A 13,890-nucleotide genomic window follows, 5' to 3' on the forward strand; every position below is an offset into this window, starting at 1 on the left:
ATTATGATGAGCCTAATCTCTGCTGTAAACGTGGGGGTGGCTTTTAGCCCAGCTGGAATGAGAGGTTGTTGACAGACAGGCACATTACAATCCTCAACACCAGCAACACTGTTTTGAGACTAGCGACAAAGAGTGTGGACAAGAGAATGAGGAGGGAGGAGTGCAACAAGAGATCCTAGACTAGAGTGAAGATTCCCATATAAGGCAAGTCTTCCTCTGAGACTGTGTGAATGTAGTAACAGTATGTCTGCTGGCAGGGGGATAACATTCCTTCACCTCCCGTTTCTTCTCTGGGAGTTTTTCATTTCCGATTCGCTGGCTGGTAAGAGGCAGTGCTCCCTTTCATAAGAGCGAGGAGGGGAGTCTGGGGATCCTTCTTTTTTGTTTAAAAAAATATCTATATACAAACGCTAAAGTCTAGCCACTTTCCTGCTGCCCTTCTGTCTACTGTCTGAAGGAGTAAAACAGAATCGTACTGCACCTGCACTGTAAAACACACACCTGACTAAATGTTATTAGCCAGGTGAAAGTCTACACAAGATTAAAGCATTCAGTCAGAATCCAGCCAGAGTTGCAGTGTCACAAGAAAACTTATACAAGATGTGAAAAAAAACTTGTTTGAAAAAGCTATGACACGCTACAGTATGTCCACTCAGAAACGAATATTCTGTCATTATTTACTTTCCCTCATTTCCTTCCATACCTGTATGACTATTTCTTCAATGAAACAGAAAAGATATTTTGAGGAATTTTTCAACTCTTTTTGCCAATGTAATTAAAGTGAATGGGGTTAAAAAACAACAAACATTGGATTCCACTGAGTTTCATTGTATGGACAACATTTACAAATGTCTTCTTTTTATGACTAATGACAAAATTTTCATTTATGGATAAACGGTCCTTTAACTGATGCTTATTGGCCACTGATAATCTAACATCATCATCCTGAACTGTCAATCACCACTAGGTAATTTGGAGAACAAGATGGCCAAAATGCGAAAAACATGCACCCATCTATCTCTGAGACAAATTGCTTAGACTACCACCAAGCACTGCAATGTAATGCCAAGACTGCACTTTTATTTTGCTATGTGACAGCCCAGGAATGTAGGATGGCAGCGGGTACAGGTCTAGCGGAGGGGGAGAGGGGAGTGGAGAGCGGAGGGGGGCAGGAAACTTGGAAAGAATGCCAGGAATGCCCATGTTTATCCAGCTTTCCATTGAGGTGGAGGCAGTCCACCGCAGCGCAGCGTGTATAAAGGTAGCTCAGCTGCTGCTGGAGAATCAGAACACTTCAAGTCCTCCAGAGAGAAGCAACAGTCACTCAACTCGGCTCTGCTTAAACTTCCTACCGAAGCTAAACTCTAGCTTTCACTCGACAAGAGCAGGAGGAACTAGATTCAAAGACTACGCAACGAGATCGGCTTGATCAAATCTGAAGAGAAGACTGCAGTTCAGCGGCAAGACATTGTAGAATCACAAAAGAAGATTTTCTTGATACAGATTGTAAAGAAGAGGTCATCATGATTTCTGGAATGAATCTGATTGCTCTGCTGTGCCTGACTTTCTTAAGATGGGTAAGTCCTTTTAATGCACTATTATGAGCTCGAGACTGCTTTCAAGTCTGTATGCAAGTGGAGATCTAGAATATTATGAAATAGTGTGATCAGGTTACATTTCAGATATTATGTCAGACACAAACAGTTCATTTCTAGAATGAATTCCTTCAGAGATTTCCTTTAAGGTAAATGTTGAACAAATGTGCAAACTCTCACTAGAACATTGTGTCTTATTCCTCAGGCTGTGGCTCAGGAGTGCAGTGGACAGTGCCTATGTCCTGATGTGCCACCCCAGTGTTCGCCCGGCGTGAGTCTCGTGCCGGACACCTGTGGGTGTTGCCGGGTGTGTGCCAAGCAGCTGGGCGAGCTGTGCACAGAGCGAGATGTTTGCGACCCCCACAAAGGCCTTTACTGTGACTACGGCTCCCCAAGCAACCGTCGCATCGGGGTCTGCACAGGTGAGGGTCTTGACTTTTGACATGCAGATACTGAGTCTATTGTTGTTGAGTTGAGTCAGAGTTGTAAGCCCCCTTCCATCTGCTTTCCACAGCCAGAGAAGGTGCAACTTGTGTGTTCAGTGGGATGGTGTACCGCAGCGGAGAGTCCTTCCAGAGCAGTTGTAAATACCAGTGTACATGTCTGGATGGTGCAGTAGGTTGCGTGCCCCTCTGTGGAATGGACATCAGGCTTCCCAGCCCTGACTGCCCGATGCCCCGCAGGGTGAAGGTTCCAGGGAAGTGCTGTGAGGAGTGGGTGTGTGACTCCCCTCACCAGAACACCTTTGTTGGACCAGTTTTGGCAGGTGAGCATTCCTTGAACCTGACTGTTCTCTGAGTCAAATTGACACACTAATGGTCACCATTAAGGAGGTTGGAATGAATACCGGTGCGATGATGTAATGATATGAATAGTAGTATGACATCATGCTGCTGGTTGGAATATGTTGAGTAATGTCTTCTCTTGTTTTGTAGCTTATAGAGAGGAGGAGACATATGGGCCAGATCCCTCCATGATGAGAGAGAACTGCCTGGTTCAGACCACAGAATGGAGCGCATGCTCAAAGACCTGCGGACTGGGAATATCTACCCGTGTCACCAATGATAACCGTGAGTGCCGTCTGGAGAAGCAGTCCCGCCTCTGCATGGTCCGCCCTTGCGAGTCACACCTTGAGGAGAAAATCAGGGTAAGCGGGCAACCTACCAACTAACTTATCATAATTTATCACCATGATGACATCACATAACTTGATGGCTAATTTTTCATTCTGACTTTACAGAAAGGGAAGAAGTGCATCCGCACGCCACGTGTCTCCAAACCCATGAAGTTCGAGATTTCTGGCTGCACCACTACCAAGTCTTACCGACCCAAGTTCTGCGGTGTGTGCACGGATGGTCGCTGCTGCACCCCTCACAGAACCGCCACCTTGCCCATGGAGTTCAAGTGCCCCGATGGCCAATTCATGAAGAAGCAGATGATGTTTATCAAGACCTGCGCATGCCACTACAACTGCCCCGGGGAGAATGACATCTTTGAGTCCATGTACTACAAGAAGATGGTCGGTGACATGGCGTGAGGAAACGGCGGCAGCAAGGAGTTCCATGCAGTGACTGTCCACTTGAATTGAACAGATATCCATCTCATATCTCAGCACAAAGTACTTGTTTGTCTTTTTATGGTTTGTTGCTTTCATTTTACGCCTTTTTGCGTGTATGTGTTTGTATCTTGTACATGGGTTCTGGATTTATATGCTGTATGTGTATTAATTTGTCATGGTGGATGTCTAACGCTAGGGGGTGGGGTTTGTAAAAGGACCGGGCTCAGTTCGGACACCCCCTAAAAAACAATACTGCACTATAGTCCGACTCTGTGACGCCCAATGTCACTGACTGGCAGATGATGCCAAGCCCCTCCCCTAAACTGTGGTGGGCAGATTCAGATTCTGAGAGCAAAAATAGTAAGAAACGGATGGCAGCTTTTAACCCCAGAAGCTAATCGCCTCACCAAGCTGAGAGAAGGCGGGAAAAAGAGACAGAAAAACTGATGTGCTCTTACGTTTAGTTGAATTTGTTGGCTCAGAGTTTGATTGAGCTGAACTGAGACATGAAGTTTGGCCAAGAACTATGAAGGTTAATATAGCACTGAGTGTTTGACTTCGACTATCTGGCTCCTCCTGTTGGTAGAGAGTCAGTACCCCTGTCAAAAAGACTGGATGAATTGTAGCTTCATTCTTTTTTTAATTACAGTATCTATTTTTTGAAAGCTGTAAATAATGTACATATTTTGTACAGCTTAAGTTAATTTAAATTCAAAGCATTTGTCTTTCTTATTTTCTTGCTTCACCATGTTTAATGATGGCTTCATGTGCTGACATGACTGTTCTTGGTACAGCTTGTCCAATATTTTTATTGAAAAGTGTGACCAAAAGTTACGTTTTCACTTTGGTAGTTTTAAATAAATATATTTTTTATATAAACATTGCCATCTTCCGAGTCATTTTTCCTCTTATATAACTAGCTACCTCTATACCTGATGTCAACCACACATGAACACCACCATGTTTTCACAAATGCCTCTCGGGTTCACACTTACTTCAATGCCATTTTTAAATGACTACTGTGGATAACACAGTCGCATTGTGTGCGGTCCATCAAGCTCAAGACCACACACACAGTCCTAACACATGCCTACACATACATAGATAATGTGTAAAACAGACAGTGAATAGACACTCTCATTTGCACTCTCATAACATAATTAAACATATATAACTGATATACACTAATTCAAAGTTTAGGGTAAGTTTTTTACTTTATTTATTTTTTCTTTATGTTTTAAAGTCTCTAAGCTCACCAGGCTGCAGCTACTTGATCAAAAATATAGTTAAAAACAGCAACATTGTGAAATATTGGTACAAATGTAAAATAAAACTCAAATAAAAAATAAATAAAAAGTAATTTATTCCTGTGATGGCAAAACTAAATTTTCAGCATAATTACTCTTGTCACGTGATCCTTCAGAAATCAATCTAATATGCTGATTTGGTGCACAAGAAACATTTCTTTATCATCAATGTTGTGCTGCTTAATATTTTTGTGGAAACTGATACATTTTTTATTAATAGAAAGTTCAGCATTTTTTAAATACACAATTTTGTAACAATTAAAGTCTTTACTGCCACGTTTGATCAATTTCACACATCTTTGCCGAATGCAATTATACAAATATTTCAATAAAATACTTTTAAACAGTTCTTAAACACCATTAAGCACAATATTAAACACTGAGAAGCCTTTTTAGACTTCCAATGAGTTTGCACAGGGCGACAGGGGTCAGACAGAAAGCACACAGAGAAACAGATGTACATGCAAAAGAGGAAAGTAGGAAACAGGGGAGATAGTAAGCGGTTTAAAAGGGGACAGTAACTAAAATATGTGTAGCTATATTTGGCTTTGAGGCAGTGGGTTTAACAGCTAGGGAGTCTGAGCTCTTAAACGTACAGTAATGAGAAGGCTGTAATTGTCAAAAATGGCACCAGCAAACACTGTCAAATAACGTTGTCATACTCTTTTGGTTATTAGAAAACATATAGCTACACACATTTTGCCACGATTACAATGATAATAACATTAATAAAAAAACTTACTTCATTTCATGATTTCAGAATCATTTTCAAATTGAAGATGCCAGCCACACACTTACACTTACAGGATTTGATCTGTGAACGATCAAAGTTGGGTCATGAGCGCCATCTAGTGCATCGAATGTCTGTTGTGAAATATATTCATAAACTAGAGGGCTTGACATACCTACTACCGGTAATTCAACAAATAAAAGTGTCAAACATGACAGGTATATTGATTGTTATGGGCTATTTAGCATTTTACAACATATTACGCACCTTTTATTGTATGAATAATACATTTTATATCCTGAGTCGACGATCTCCTTCATCTGTTCCACCAAGCAGCATAGCCATTTAACTTAACGTTACTCCATTAGTAAATCCTTTTATAGTTATAGGCCTACATTGAAATATTAAGTGGTCAGATAGGCTTTAGGCATTTATGTATAAATATCACTTCTATACGTATAATTTCACTGTGCCTCAGCCTTTTGTACCAACTTTGAACGTGTCTGCACATTCGACGGGACACACACGGGAGCGCGCTCACGAATTTTGGGTTTGAGAGACGTCACCATAGCAACACAAGGGGCGCGCGGAAAAGCGAAAAAACTCGCATCATTTCGAAACGGAGTGAGTAACGTTAGGCTATCCATTTTAAATATGTAACGATTAATATTAATGCAGTTCATTAACTTTATAGACGAGTAGGGTTAGAGTAAAGTCCACAAATTGGCATTTGTTAAGATATACGCTTCAATGATTACAATATAATTATAGCCTACCTTCAAGTAAATCCACTTTACCAGGCAAGTGGTAAGTTATGTTGAGCTAACGTTACCGCAAAAAACTGAAATTCAGTTTCAAACCTATTTTTTACAGTATATGGTTCAAACACATAATAGTTAAATAGTATAAAGATGGTTGCGCGCTTGTTTCTCTGTCGCATGACAATGTTATTACTAATTTTAACTTTGTTCCTTTTTATGATGGCGATCGTTCGTAACTTTGTGATTGATATGTACTGCACCTTTGAATAAAAATACACTTGAATGTTGTTTGCTTTTCAGCAGCCATTCAGAGAAAGTAAAAGACCATCAACTGTCTACTCGAGGTTATTCAGATGATGTTTACTTTGGATGGTCAGTCCTGCCAGGTGGAGTCTCTCAGCTACAGTTCTGGATTGCATGCATGAATGCCTTTTCTTTCTTTTCTGCATGTACAGAGTGGTGTCATGGTGTTCTGTGTTGAAAACCCTGGGGAATTAGATGCTGCACTTCAGGTTACACACTCATTGAGCTCAACTGCAAGACTCGACCCAACCTGTGACTGTGATGATGTTACAGTCTCATTGTATTTCGTAACATGTAGACAATACTTATTATTTAAGTCAAATTAGGCATAAAATTGCAGTAAATGGACTGGTGGTTCTAAATTATTATTATTTGTTCTAATATTAGTCATTTAATGTCTTTGTGCCCATACATTGTGGAAATATGTTCAAATCAGAATGGAACAACAGTTAATATTGAAACTTTAGGCCAAACTTTTTTTTTTAAAATCTTTAAAAAATGTTTATGCTTGTGTTTAATTAAGTAGGCCTATTATATATATCAGGCTTGTAATGCTCATTAGATACTTGAGGAGGAAAGAAACACCCTATTCATGTTGTAGGCCCTATTTATGAAATTCTTGTAGCTTTTATTGTAAATCAAAGAAATATTAACTGTGTAGCAGAATATATCACTTTTTATCACTTATATCACTTTTTATCTCCTTAATGTCTTAGAATGATGCTTTGTAAGTAAATGTTATTTATTACCTGTCTTGTCTGGACCTTTGTTGTTTCTTGTTTCTATTGCCATGTTTGTAGTTCTTCATGTTTTCGACTCCGCATGGCACACTTTGCTTTTCCTCTGCAGTTTAGTACTGCTGTGTTAAAGTTACTGATCGTTATAGTTAAGTTAAACTATTTTTTGCATGCATTTTCATGAGTAATGATTGTAGCACAAGAAAGTCAGACTGTTTTGGTTATCAAAATTTCCAACAGTGCCATAAACCTATACATATGCCAATGTTATTGTTCTTGTGCCCTCAGTGTCTTCAAATGACATTCATAAATCAGTGAACTTGTCATAAATAAATTTACAAAGAGAATGAAGCTCTGACCAACCAGCACAATGAGACATACAAAGATTGCAGATGACATGCAACACACCACTTCTCTCAGCTCCAAAAAACAACTACTGGTACAGCCACAGTTGCATACAAACATATTATATAAACGGTGCACATCAACCAACTCGACTGTCTGTTCGCCTGCAGGAACAATTACACTCTGAACAGCAAGAAGTTAATGCCATTACACAGCCACTGCTGGAGACTGAGGCTGGATTCATAAAGGTAATATTTTCTGATCTGATTCTTTCTGTTACCTCTGAATCATTTGTGTTTGTGTGTGTTAGTACAGAATCTGGATCACTACCTCACTCACAGAGACACACTGGACTTGAGGAAAACTAAACTGCTCTATAAGCGCTGGACACAGAGTGTGTCGTTGCCAATACAGCAGAGCATTGGTCAACACTTTACACACCATGGCTACAATGAGACACAGAAGCTAAGGAGCATGCACGCACACTACATAAACTACTGTAATGCTAAGGTATAACCTCAAACAGTTACCGTATAGTATTACAGATATTAGCGTAACCACAGTAGCTGAATTAGGCCATTTCAAGTCAATAGTCAATAATGCTATAAAGGTCAGTGTATCATCCAATCATTTGATTTCCAATTTGAAGTGAAATAAGCAGAAATGAGAAAACGGCACCTTTATTCGTTTTTTAATTAAACAACAACAACAAAAAAACTTTGGCTCGATTTTTCGTTTTTTAGTTCACAGGCAAAAAAACGAATAAATTACTTCAAAATTCGTTTTCCACTTGTGGGCGGTCATGACACACCCTCTTCCGCTGATTGGTGAAGTAAATCTAAGCATGTGACGTCATCAGTCGTCGCTCAGGTCTGTTCAACAAAACAATAGTCCTCAATGGTAATCTACCCATTAAGGGTGTAATTTGTCTTTTTGAAAACCTAAACAAATCTTTAGAATCTACTGGTAACTTCCTTCTTTAAAGTGAAGGAAGTTCCACTTCTTTAAAGTAAATTTCGTTTTGTATTAATTATTAATCTATCTTAATTTTAATCAATGTTTCATCCTTGACAAGGCGTAAACTCTGTTTATGTAATCCGTATGAAATGTGCCTTTCTCTCTGGCGTGTTACTACTGCGAAGAAGATCAGCAATTGTCGACTTCATCTTTGCAGGCGACACTGACACATAAAACACTTGTTTATAAACAATTAAAATGTCTCCTTGTTATATTCTATCACTTGATTAAAAAAACAACACATTTCAGCGCTAGAACGACTCTAATTTGACAAACGAACAAATTGAATGGTCTGATAGTTAACTGGAGATGTTTTATTAATTTGTATTGGTACATCCGTGCCATGAAGATGTTTTAAAAAGTGGTGGGGAGAAAATCGAACAAGGCAAAAAAGGAAAGTGGTGACGTGCGTGTTTTGAAATTTCATCTTTCATTCCGAAATAGAATAATGAAAGAACGAAAAAGTACATGGACCGGACATTAAAAAAAATGTGTTACAGGCCAGATATGTAATGCTAATAAAAAAACATGTACAAAATTAAATATAGATTTAAAATGAAAATTTAGGGTTACAAAAAACTTGGAATCATTTTTAGAATAAACAACAAAATATGAAAACCTGCTATAATGCTTTCCAAAATCTCCCTAAAAAAACTAAAATCTGTTCTGTGTTTTTAGGGTTTTGTGTTTCTAGACAGTTATGATCCCCTAGAATACAACCCTTTCCTGCACCATTTCAACTCACCACATTATCACAAAGTGAGTCATATCATCTTTTTTATGTGAATAGTTACACAACCATACAAATGCATTAATGATTATATGTAATTGATTTGGTGAAGAATTCAATCAAGTTTTAGTCAACTTACCATGTGCTTTTGTGCAGATTTCCACACCAACATTGAAGGACCCTCTGTCTCTTCAGTCACGAGCCAGGATTAAGGAAAAGACAGCAGTACTTAGCTGTCAAAACAGGTGCTGTTATTAAATAATTCATTTCACAAATGTATACGCTGCTAAACATGACTAGATTGTTGAACTACTTCCTTTAAGGGGGCTACAGAGCATTGAAATAGAAGTAGACTAAACAAAATGGCTTCTGTATGACCTTTAAACTCTGCATGCTAGGTCATGTGTACCGCCGTCTGCAGGTGGAGGAAATTCTCCAGAGTCCACCTGCTTCCAACAGAGCCTTAAACAGTCACAGGCCAAACCCTCAGGAGATACTACCTCACAGAGACTTTGGAAGGACCGCAGTCTGTTAAGATCAAGGTATCATCTTCCGGCTCGCTGTTGAGCTGCTTTTGTGTTTCTAGCACTTCTGTGGCAGTAATACTGAGGTCATTTGTTGCTGTTCAGGAGTAGATGCTCTCCACATTCAGCTGTGGCAGAGGGACGCTGCCTCCACACCAAGTGCTGGTCCTCATATGGTTAATTCCCACATTCCATAGGCCCTTTTTGACATCAGGTTGTATGGAGAGTTGGACACACATCTTCTCTTACTGAGGATGGTGCTTGTTTTACCATTCAAGTGCAATAAATAAAGAGGTGTACAGTATGCAATGTGTGTAGTTATTGAACAATGCATATTATGTTCTACAACATCCACAAAGGTGAGCAAATTTGGACAATCATTTGAGCCTCACATAACAGAAGAAATTGAAGAAAATATATTAAGAATATACTTACAACGCTTGAACGTTTGTGAACTCCTTGCAGAATCTGAAAATGTGAATCATTTTAACAAATTGAGAGGGGTCATACTTGTTATTTTTTATTTAGTACTGTCCTGAATGCGATTTTTTACTTAAAATGTGTTTATATATAGTCCACAAGACAAATAAAATGTAAAAACAAAAGCATAAAGTCACTGCTGGAAAGGGTGCAAATATGCAAATATGAAATTTTGGAAAACATTGGGCAGTTTAAATGCTCATGACAAAAAAGGCACTCAAGAACAAGCATCATTTAAAAAAGCAAAAAAAAAAAAAAAAAATTGTGGATCATCCAGTAATGACACACTGTTTTAAGAATCAAGGGGTACATAAACTTTTGAACGGGGATATTTTTATAAATTCAGCTATTTTTTTGACTAAAAATAACATGCATTTAGTATGATCCCTCTTATTTTGTTGAAATTATTCATTTTCTGCAAGGGGTTCACAAACTTTCAAGCAGCACGCTACAGTAAACCTCCAGTCTGCAAAATCGTTTGGGGTTCTATTAAACCTACTTCTTTCCTTTGAATTTTTTCAATAAATATATTTAGAGAAATTCTGTTTTTTTTGTTTTTTTTTTTGGTAAATATGAATAATTGTACCCAAAGCAATACAGCAATTGATTCCTATAGATGTTTATACAATTATGCATTAAACAAATAGTACAGGCAATCTTTCGACATCCAGCATCAACCCAAATGTACAACATCCAGATCCAGTCTGTTCATAAAACTGAATCCTGTTGTTCAGTTAGGCTTAGGCATAATTAATGGAAAACCATAATAACCATATTATACATTGTTAAAGCATTTATAAATAAAGCTTTCCTAAATTTATACAATTAAGAATTCAAAGAGTAATTTGTGTTCCATCACACATGTTCAGATAACACTATATAATAAAACGGTTTCAAACAGTGTTTCAGTAAAATTAAACATTCGCCGAGGAGCTTCAGGAATAAGTTCGGGGACCACCGGGGTAGCACATGTGCTTGCCTTCGTGGATTCTACAAATTACTTAATTAATGTTGGGCATTTCCTGAGTGCAAGCAATTTCAGTTGAACAAGCAGATACATCTCTTTATACATAGGAACCTGCTGTGCATGGTGTTCCGATTAAAGGCAATGAAGTCAAATAAAATCAATTAAAGGCTGAAGCAGAGCAGTGTATTTCACTCCATTATCCCAGCTAACAGGGAGCATTCTCAGAACTTTGGCTAATGTTCTTAAAAAGGTTCTCTCAAAGTTATGAACAAAAATTCTTCCGTTTACACAAAGCTATCTGGTCTTTAATAATGTTCTCAAAGCATTAAAACAAAATGCTTTTTAAGTATTGTTTATACATTTTGTTCTGAAGTGCTATAGTTGGATTTTTTTTTTAATTTTACTACTTGTTTCAGAATGTTCAGAGAACATTTAAAAGTAATGTTCTCAAAATGTTTGCAGAATGATAAAATGGATTCCAAAATGACTTCATGACCCAGGGGAAAAACTACTTTTTAAAGCTACACTGTGTAACTCTTTTAGTTTATTCTTAGCTAAAAACACTTAGTTCTTTTAAAAATATATGTGCTCATTAATGTATATTTACTTCGTTCAAGTAATAAATTATTCTCGTGAGTGTATGATATGCCATTGAAAATACATACGGGTAAGCCGTTCTAATGTCGGTCGCCATGTTGCCCCTCCATCTTGAATGTACATTAGCCAAAGATGGACATACCCATTAATTCAAGCTTCGCCTTTCGCGTTTACATTTGAGTTAACACTCATGGACGAGGTCGAACTGGAAGCCATGTTAATCTTGGACTACATTGGCCACCGTAGGAGTAAAAACGAAATCGGAATTGAGAGGAACAGAAACTAATATTCACTGGATAGTCATATGCCTTTTCACCGCTAGATGGGGGTAAAAATCACACAGTGTAGCTTTAAAACAAAGAACTAGACGTTTTGAACGTCCAGAGAACATTTAGAAAAACATTTTCATAACTTAAAGGGAACATTTTGTTAGCTGGGATAGCAATCTTTGGCTTTTAAAGAATGAAAGAACACCTTATCAAAGTCAACTGTGGTCACACAGATTATGTTCAGATTATAAATGCAATTTAAAAAGATCTAAATACAAACCAGTTCCTATCCCAACCAAATCATCACATTATTGCCCAGTATTCCCCATCATACAACTAAATATGACACTACCAGCCTCGATTTTACAGCATGTAAAGTGGTTCACCATTTCCATTTCAGGAGTGTTCAATTGTAAATTTGAAACTTTGTTTTAGTGATCTGTTTAATGTTGAAGTGCTAATGAAGCAGATTCACAGGTTAGGTGTTTGCTCATAGAGCTGCAAGTCAAGCCGCACTTTGACCTCTCCCGTTGGAACTTCATGAAGCAGCAGACGCCGTTCCAATGGGCCTTTACCATCTTGATCCTTCTTTATTGTTGCTACAGGAACTTCAGTACGACCTAGAAAATCTGTATTGAAATCACGATCAGTTGAAAAGATGTTTTTTGTGTGTGTATATTATGTATGTGTGTTGCCGTGTAAAATCCCACCGTCAGGAGAAAACTGGTCCCTCTCAAAGATAGTGAGGCAGAGGACGTCCTGATACAGGTCTTTGATGAAGAAGTGGCAGTTAAAGTTCCATTTGGGGTTGAGCGTGTCGGGCTGATGGCGGGACGTGTAGCACTGAGCGCCCATTGTTAGCTCACAGTATGGGTTACTCTTCCCTGTAAACACATCACACACTGCAAAAATCACTTCCTAATTATATTTTTGTCTTTATCTCCAGTATTAATATCTAAACATTCTTAAAACTAGATTAATTTGGGCTTTTAATAATGGGCTTAAAGTCACACTCAGATTTTTTATTTATTTTTTATTTACATCCAAATTGGAGGAAGGGTTTAAGGGACCAAAAATAATTGGGCAACTGACTCAAAAGCTGTTGTCATGAACAGGTGTGGGCTATTCCTTCATTATTTATTCATCAATTTAGCAGGTAAAAGTTCTGGAGTTGATTCTAAGTGTGGTATTTGCGTTCCCAACATTCAGCCAAGTAAAGAACACTCTCCAGGAGGTCCTCCAGTGTCATTGTCAAAGTCTACAATCAAGAGAAGACTTCACAAGAGCAAATACAGAGGGTTCACCACAAAGGTTCAAGCCTCAAGAATGGAAAGATAAGATAAGACGGTAACACTTTAAAATAATGGTCCGTAGTTAACAAGTAACTATGCAGGAAGTAATAGGTAGTACTGCATTAACACCGAACTTAATATTATTAACTAATATGGAAGCAATATCAACTAAGCATTAAGAAATAGGTAATTTATTACAAAGGTAGTTCCTTGGTATGTATTTGATTATTACTAAAGAAATATATCCTGGTAAAGCAACACAAAGGAGGAAACCAAGTCTTTGGTCCATAGGTTCCAGACTTCAGGCAGTCTGCAAAGGATTCTCAACAAAATATTAAAATATTTAAAAACATTTTGCACATGATTATATTCATTGTATTCATTGGTTTCAATTCCTAAACCTTCTTCTTGTCTTTTTTTTTTTCCCAACCAATTGAATTAAATCTGAAACGACACTTCTAAATCATCTTAATTTTATTCTGGTCTGGAAAATTGAGCCTGTGTCCAAATATATACGGACTTAACTGTGTGTGTGTGTGTGTATATATATATAGTGAGGCTTGTGTATTGCAATTCGCACCGTTGGGTTTGCAGGGCTTCAACTCTGTCGCCTCCAGGACCGTTACTAACAGTCTCCCGATTCCACTGTTCTTCTGAGAGCGAGCTAAACAATGTAAA

At 38.1% G+C, this 13,890-nt stretch overlaps 3 protein-coding genes across 6 annotated transcripts in view; 2 read left to right on the top strand and 1 right to left on the bottom strand.

Moving 5' to 3' along the window:
* The first annotated feature begins 1,280 nt into the window (after nt 1-1,280).
* Nucleotides 1,281-4,032, top strand: ccn2a (cellular communication network factor 2a). The gene is made up of 5 exons (XM_039692466.2): nt 1,281-1,577; nt 1,801-2,017; nt 2,110-2,361; nt 2,531-2,742; nt 2,836-4,032. Exons 1-5 carry the CDS (start codon nt 1,524-1,526, stop codon nt 3,130-3,132), a joined length of 1,032 nt encoding a protein of 343 aa, XP_039548400.1. The 5' UTR covers nt 1,281-1,523; the 3' UTR covers nt 3,133-4,032.
* Nucleotides 4,033-5,758: 1,726 nt separating this feature from the next.
* Nucleotides 5,759-9,911, top strand: fam228a (family with sequence similarity 228 member A). The gene is made up of 9 exons (XM_089118593.1): nt 5,759-5,814; nt 6,252-6,323; nt 7,280-7,430; nt 7,507-7,584; nt 7,652-7,846; nt 9,032-9,112; nt 9,240-9,328; nt 9,482-9,625; nt 9,713-9,911. Exons 3-9 carry the CDS (start codon nt 7,362-7,364, stop codon nt 9,786-9,788), a joined length of 732 nt encoding a protein of 243 aa, XP_088974719.1. The 5' UTR covers nt 5,759-5,814; nt 6,252-6,323; nt 7,280-7,361; the 3' UTR covers nt 9,789-9,911.
* A 779-nt stretch (nt 9,912-10,690) lies between these two features.
* Nucleotides 10,691-13,890, bottom strand: part of itsn2a (intersectin 2a) — a 42,564-nt gene continuing 39,364 nt past the window's right edge. For all 4 annotated transcript variants that reach the window (XM_089118592.1, XM_089118591.1, XM_039693276.2 and 1 more), the window contains 3 exons: nt 13,793-13,876; nt 12,631-12,804; nt 10,691-12,549 (listed from right to left, as the gene is read on the bottom strand). In XM_089118592.1, coding sequence (XP_088974718.1) covers nt 12,392-12,549; nt 12,631-12,804; nt 13,793-13,876 — 416 coding nt within the window. In that variant the 3' untranslated portion in view covers nt 10,691-12,391. The remainder of the gene's footprint in view (nt 12,550-12,630; nt 12,805-13,792; nt 13,877-13,890) is intronic.

This window comes from Pimephales promelas, chromosome 13 (assembly GCF_988280905.1).
Source record: "Pimephales promelas chromosome 13, fPimPro1.hap1.1, whole genome shotgun sequence".
Classification (NCBI taxonomy): Eukaryota; Metazoa; Chordata; class Actinopteri; order Cypriniformes; family Leuciscidae; genus Pimephales; species Pimephales promelas.

Bases quoted from the DNA above. Each gene is read 5' to 3' on its own strand.
- ccn2a (XM_039692466.2), top strand. From the start codon at position 1,524: ATGATTTCTGGAATGAATCTGATTGCTCTGCTGTGCCTGACTTTCTTA. The intron at 1,578-1,800 runs GTAAGTCCTTTT...CTTATTCCTCAG, and splicing joins GCCTGACTTTCTTAAGATGG to GCTGTGGCTCAGGAGTGCAG. The intron at 2,743-2,835 runs GTAAGCGGGCAA...CTGACTTTACAG, and splicing joins ACCTTGAGGAGAAAATCAGG to AAAGGGAAGAAGTGCATCCG.
- fam228a (XM_089118593.1), top strand. From the start codon at position 7,362: ATGAGACATACAAAGATTGCAGATGACATGCAACACACCACTTCTCTC. The intron at 7,847-9,031 runs GTATAACCTCAA...CTGTGTTTTTAG, and splicing joins TAAACTACTGTAATGCTAAG to GGTTTTGTGTTTCTAGACAG. The intron at 9,329-9,481 runs GTGCTGTTATTA...TCTGCATGCTAG, and splicing joins GTACTTAGCTGTCAAAACAG to GTCATGTGTACCGCCGTCTG.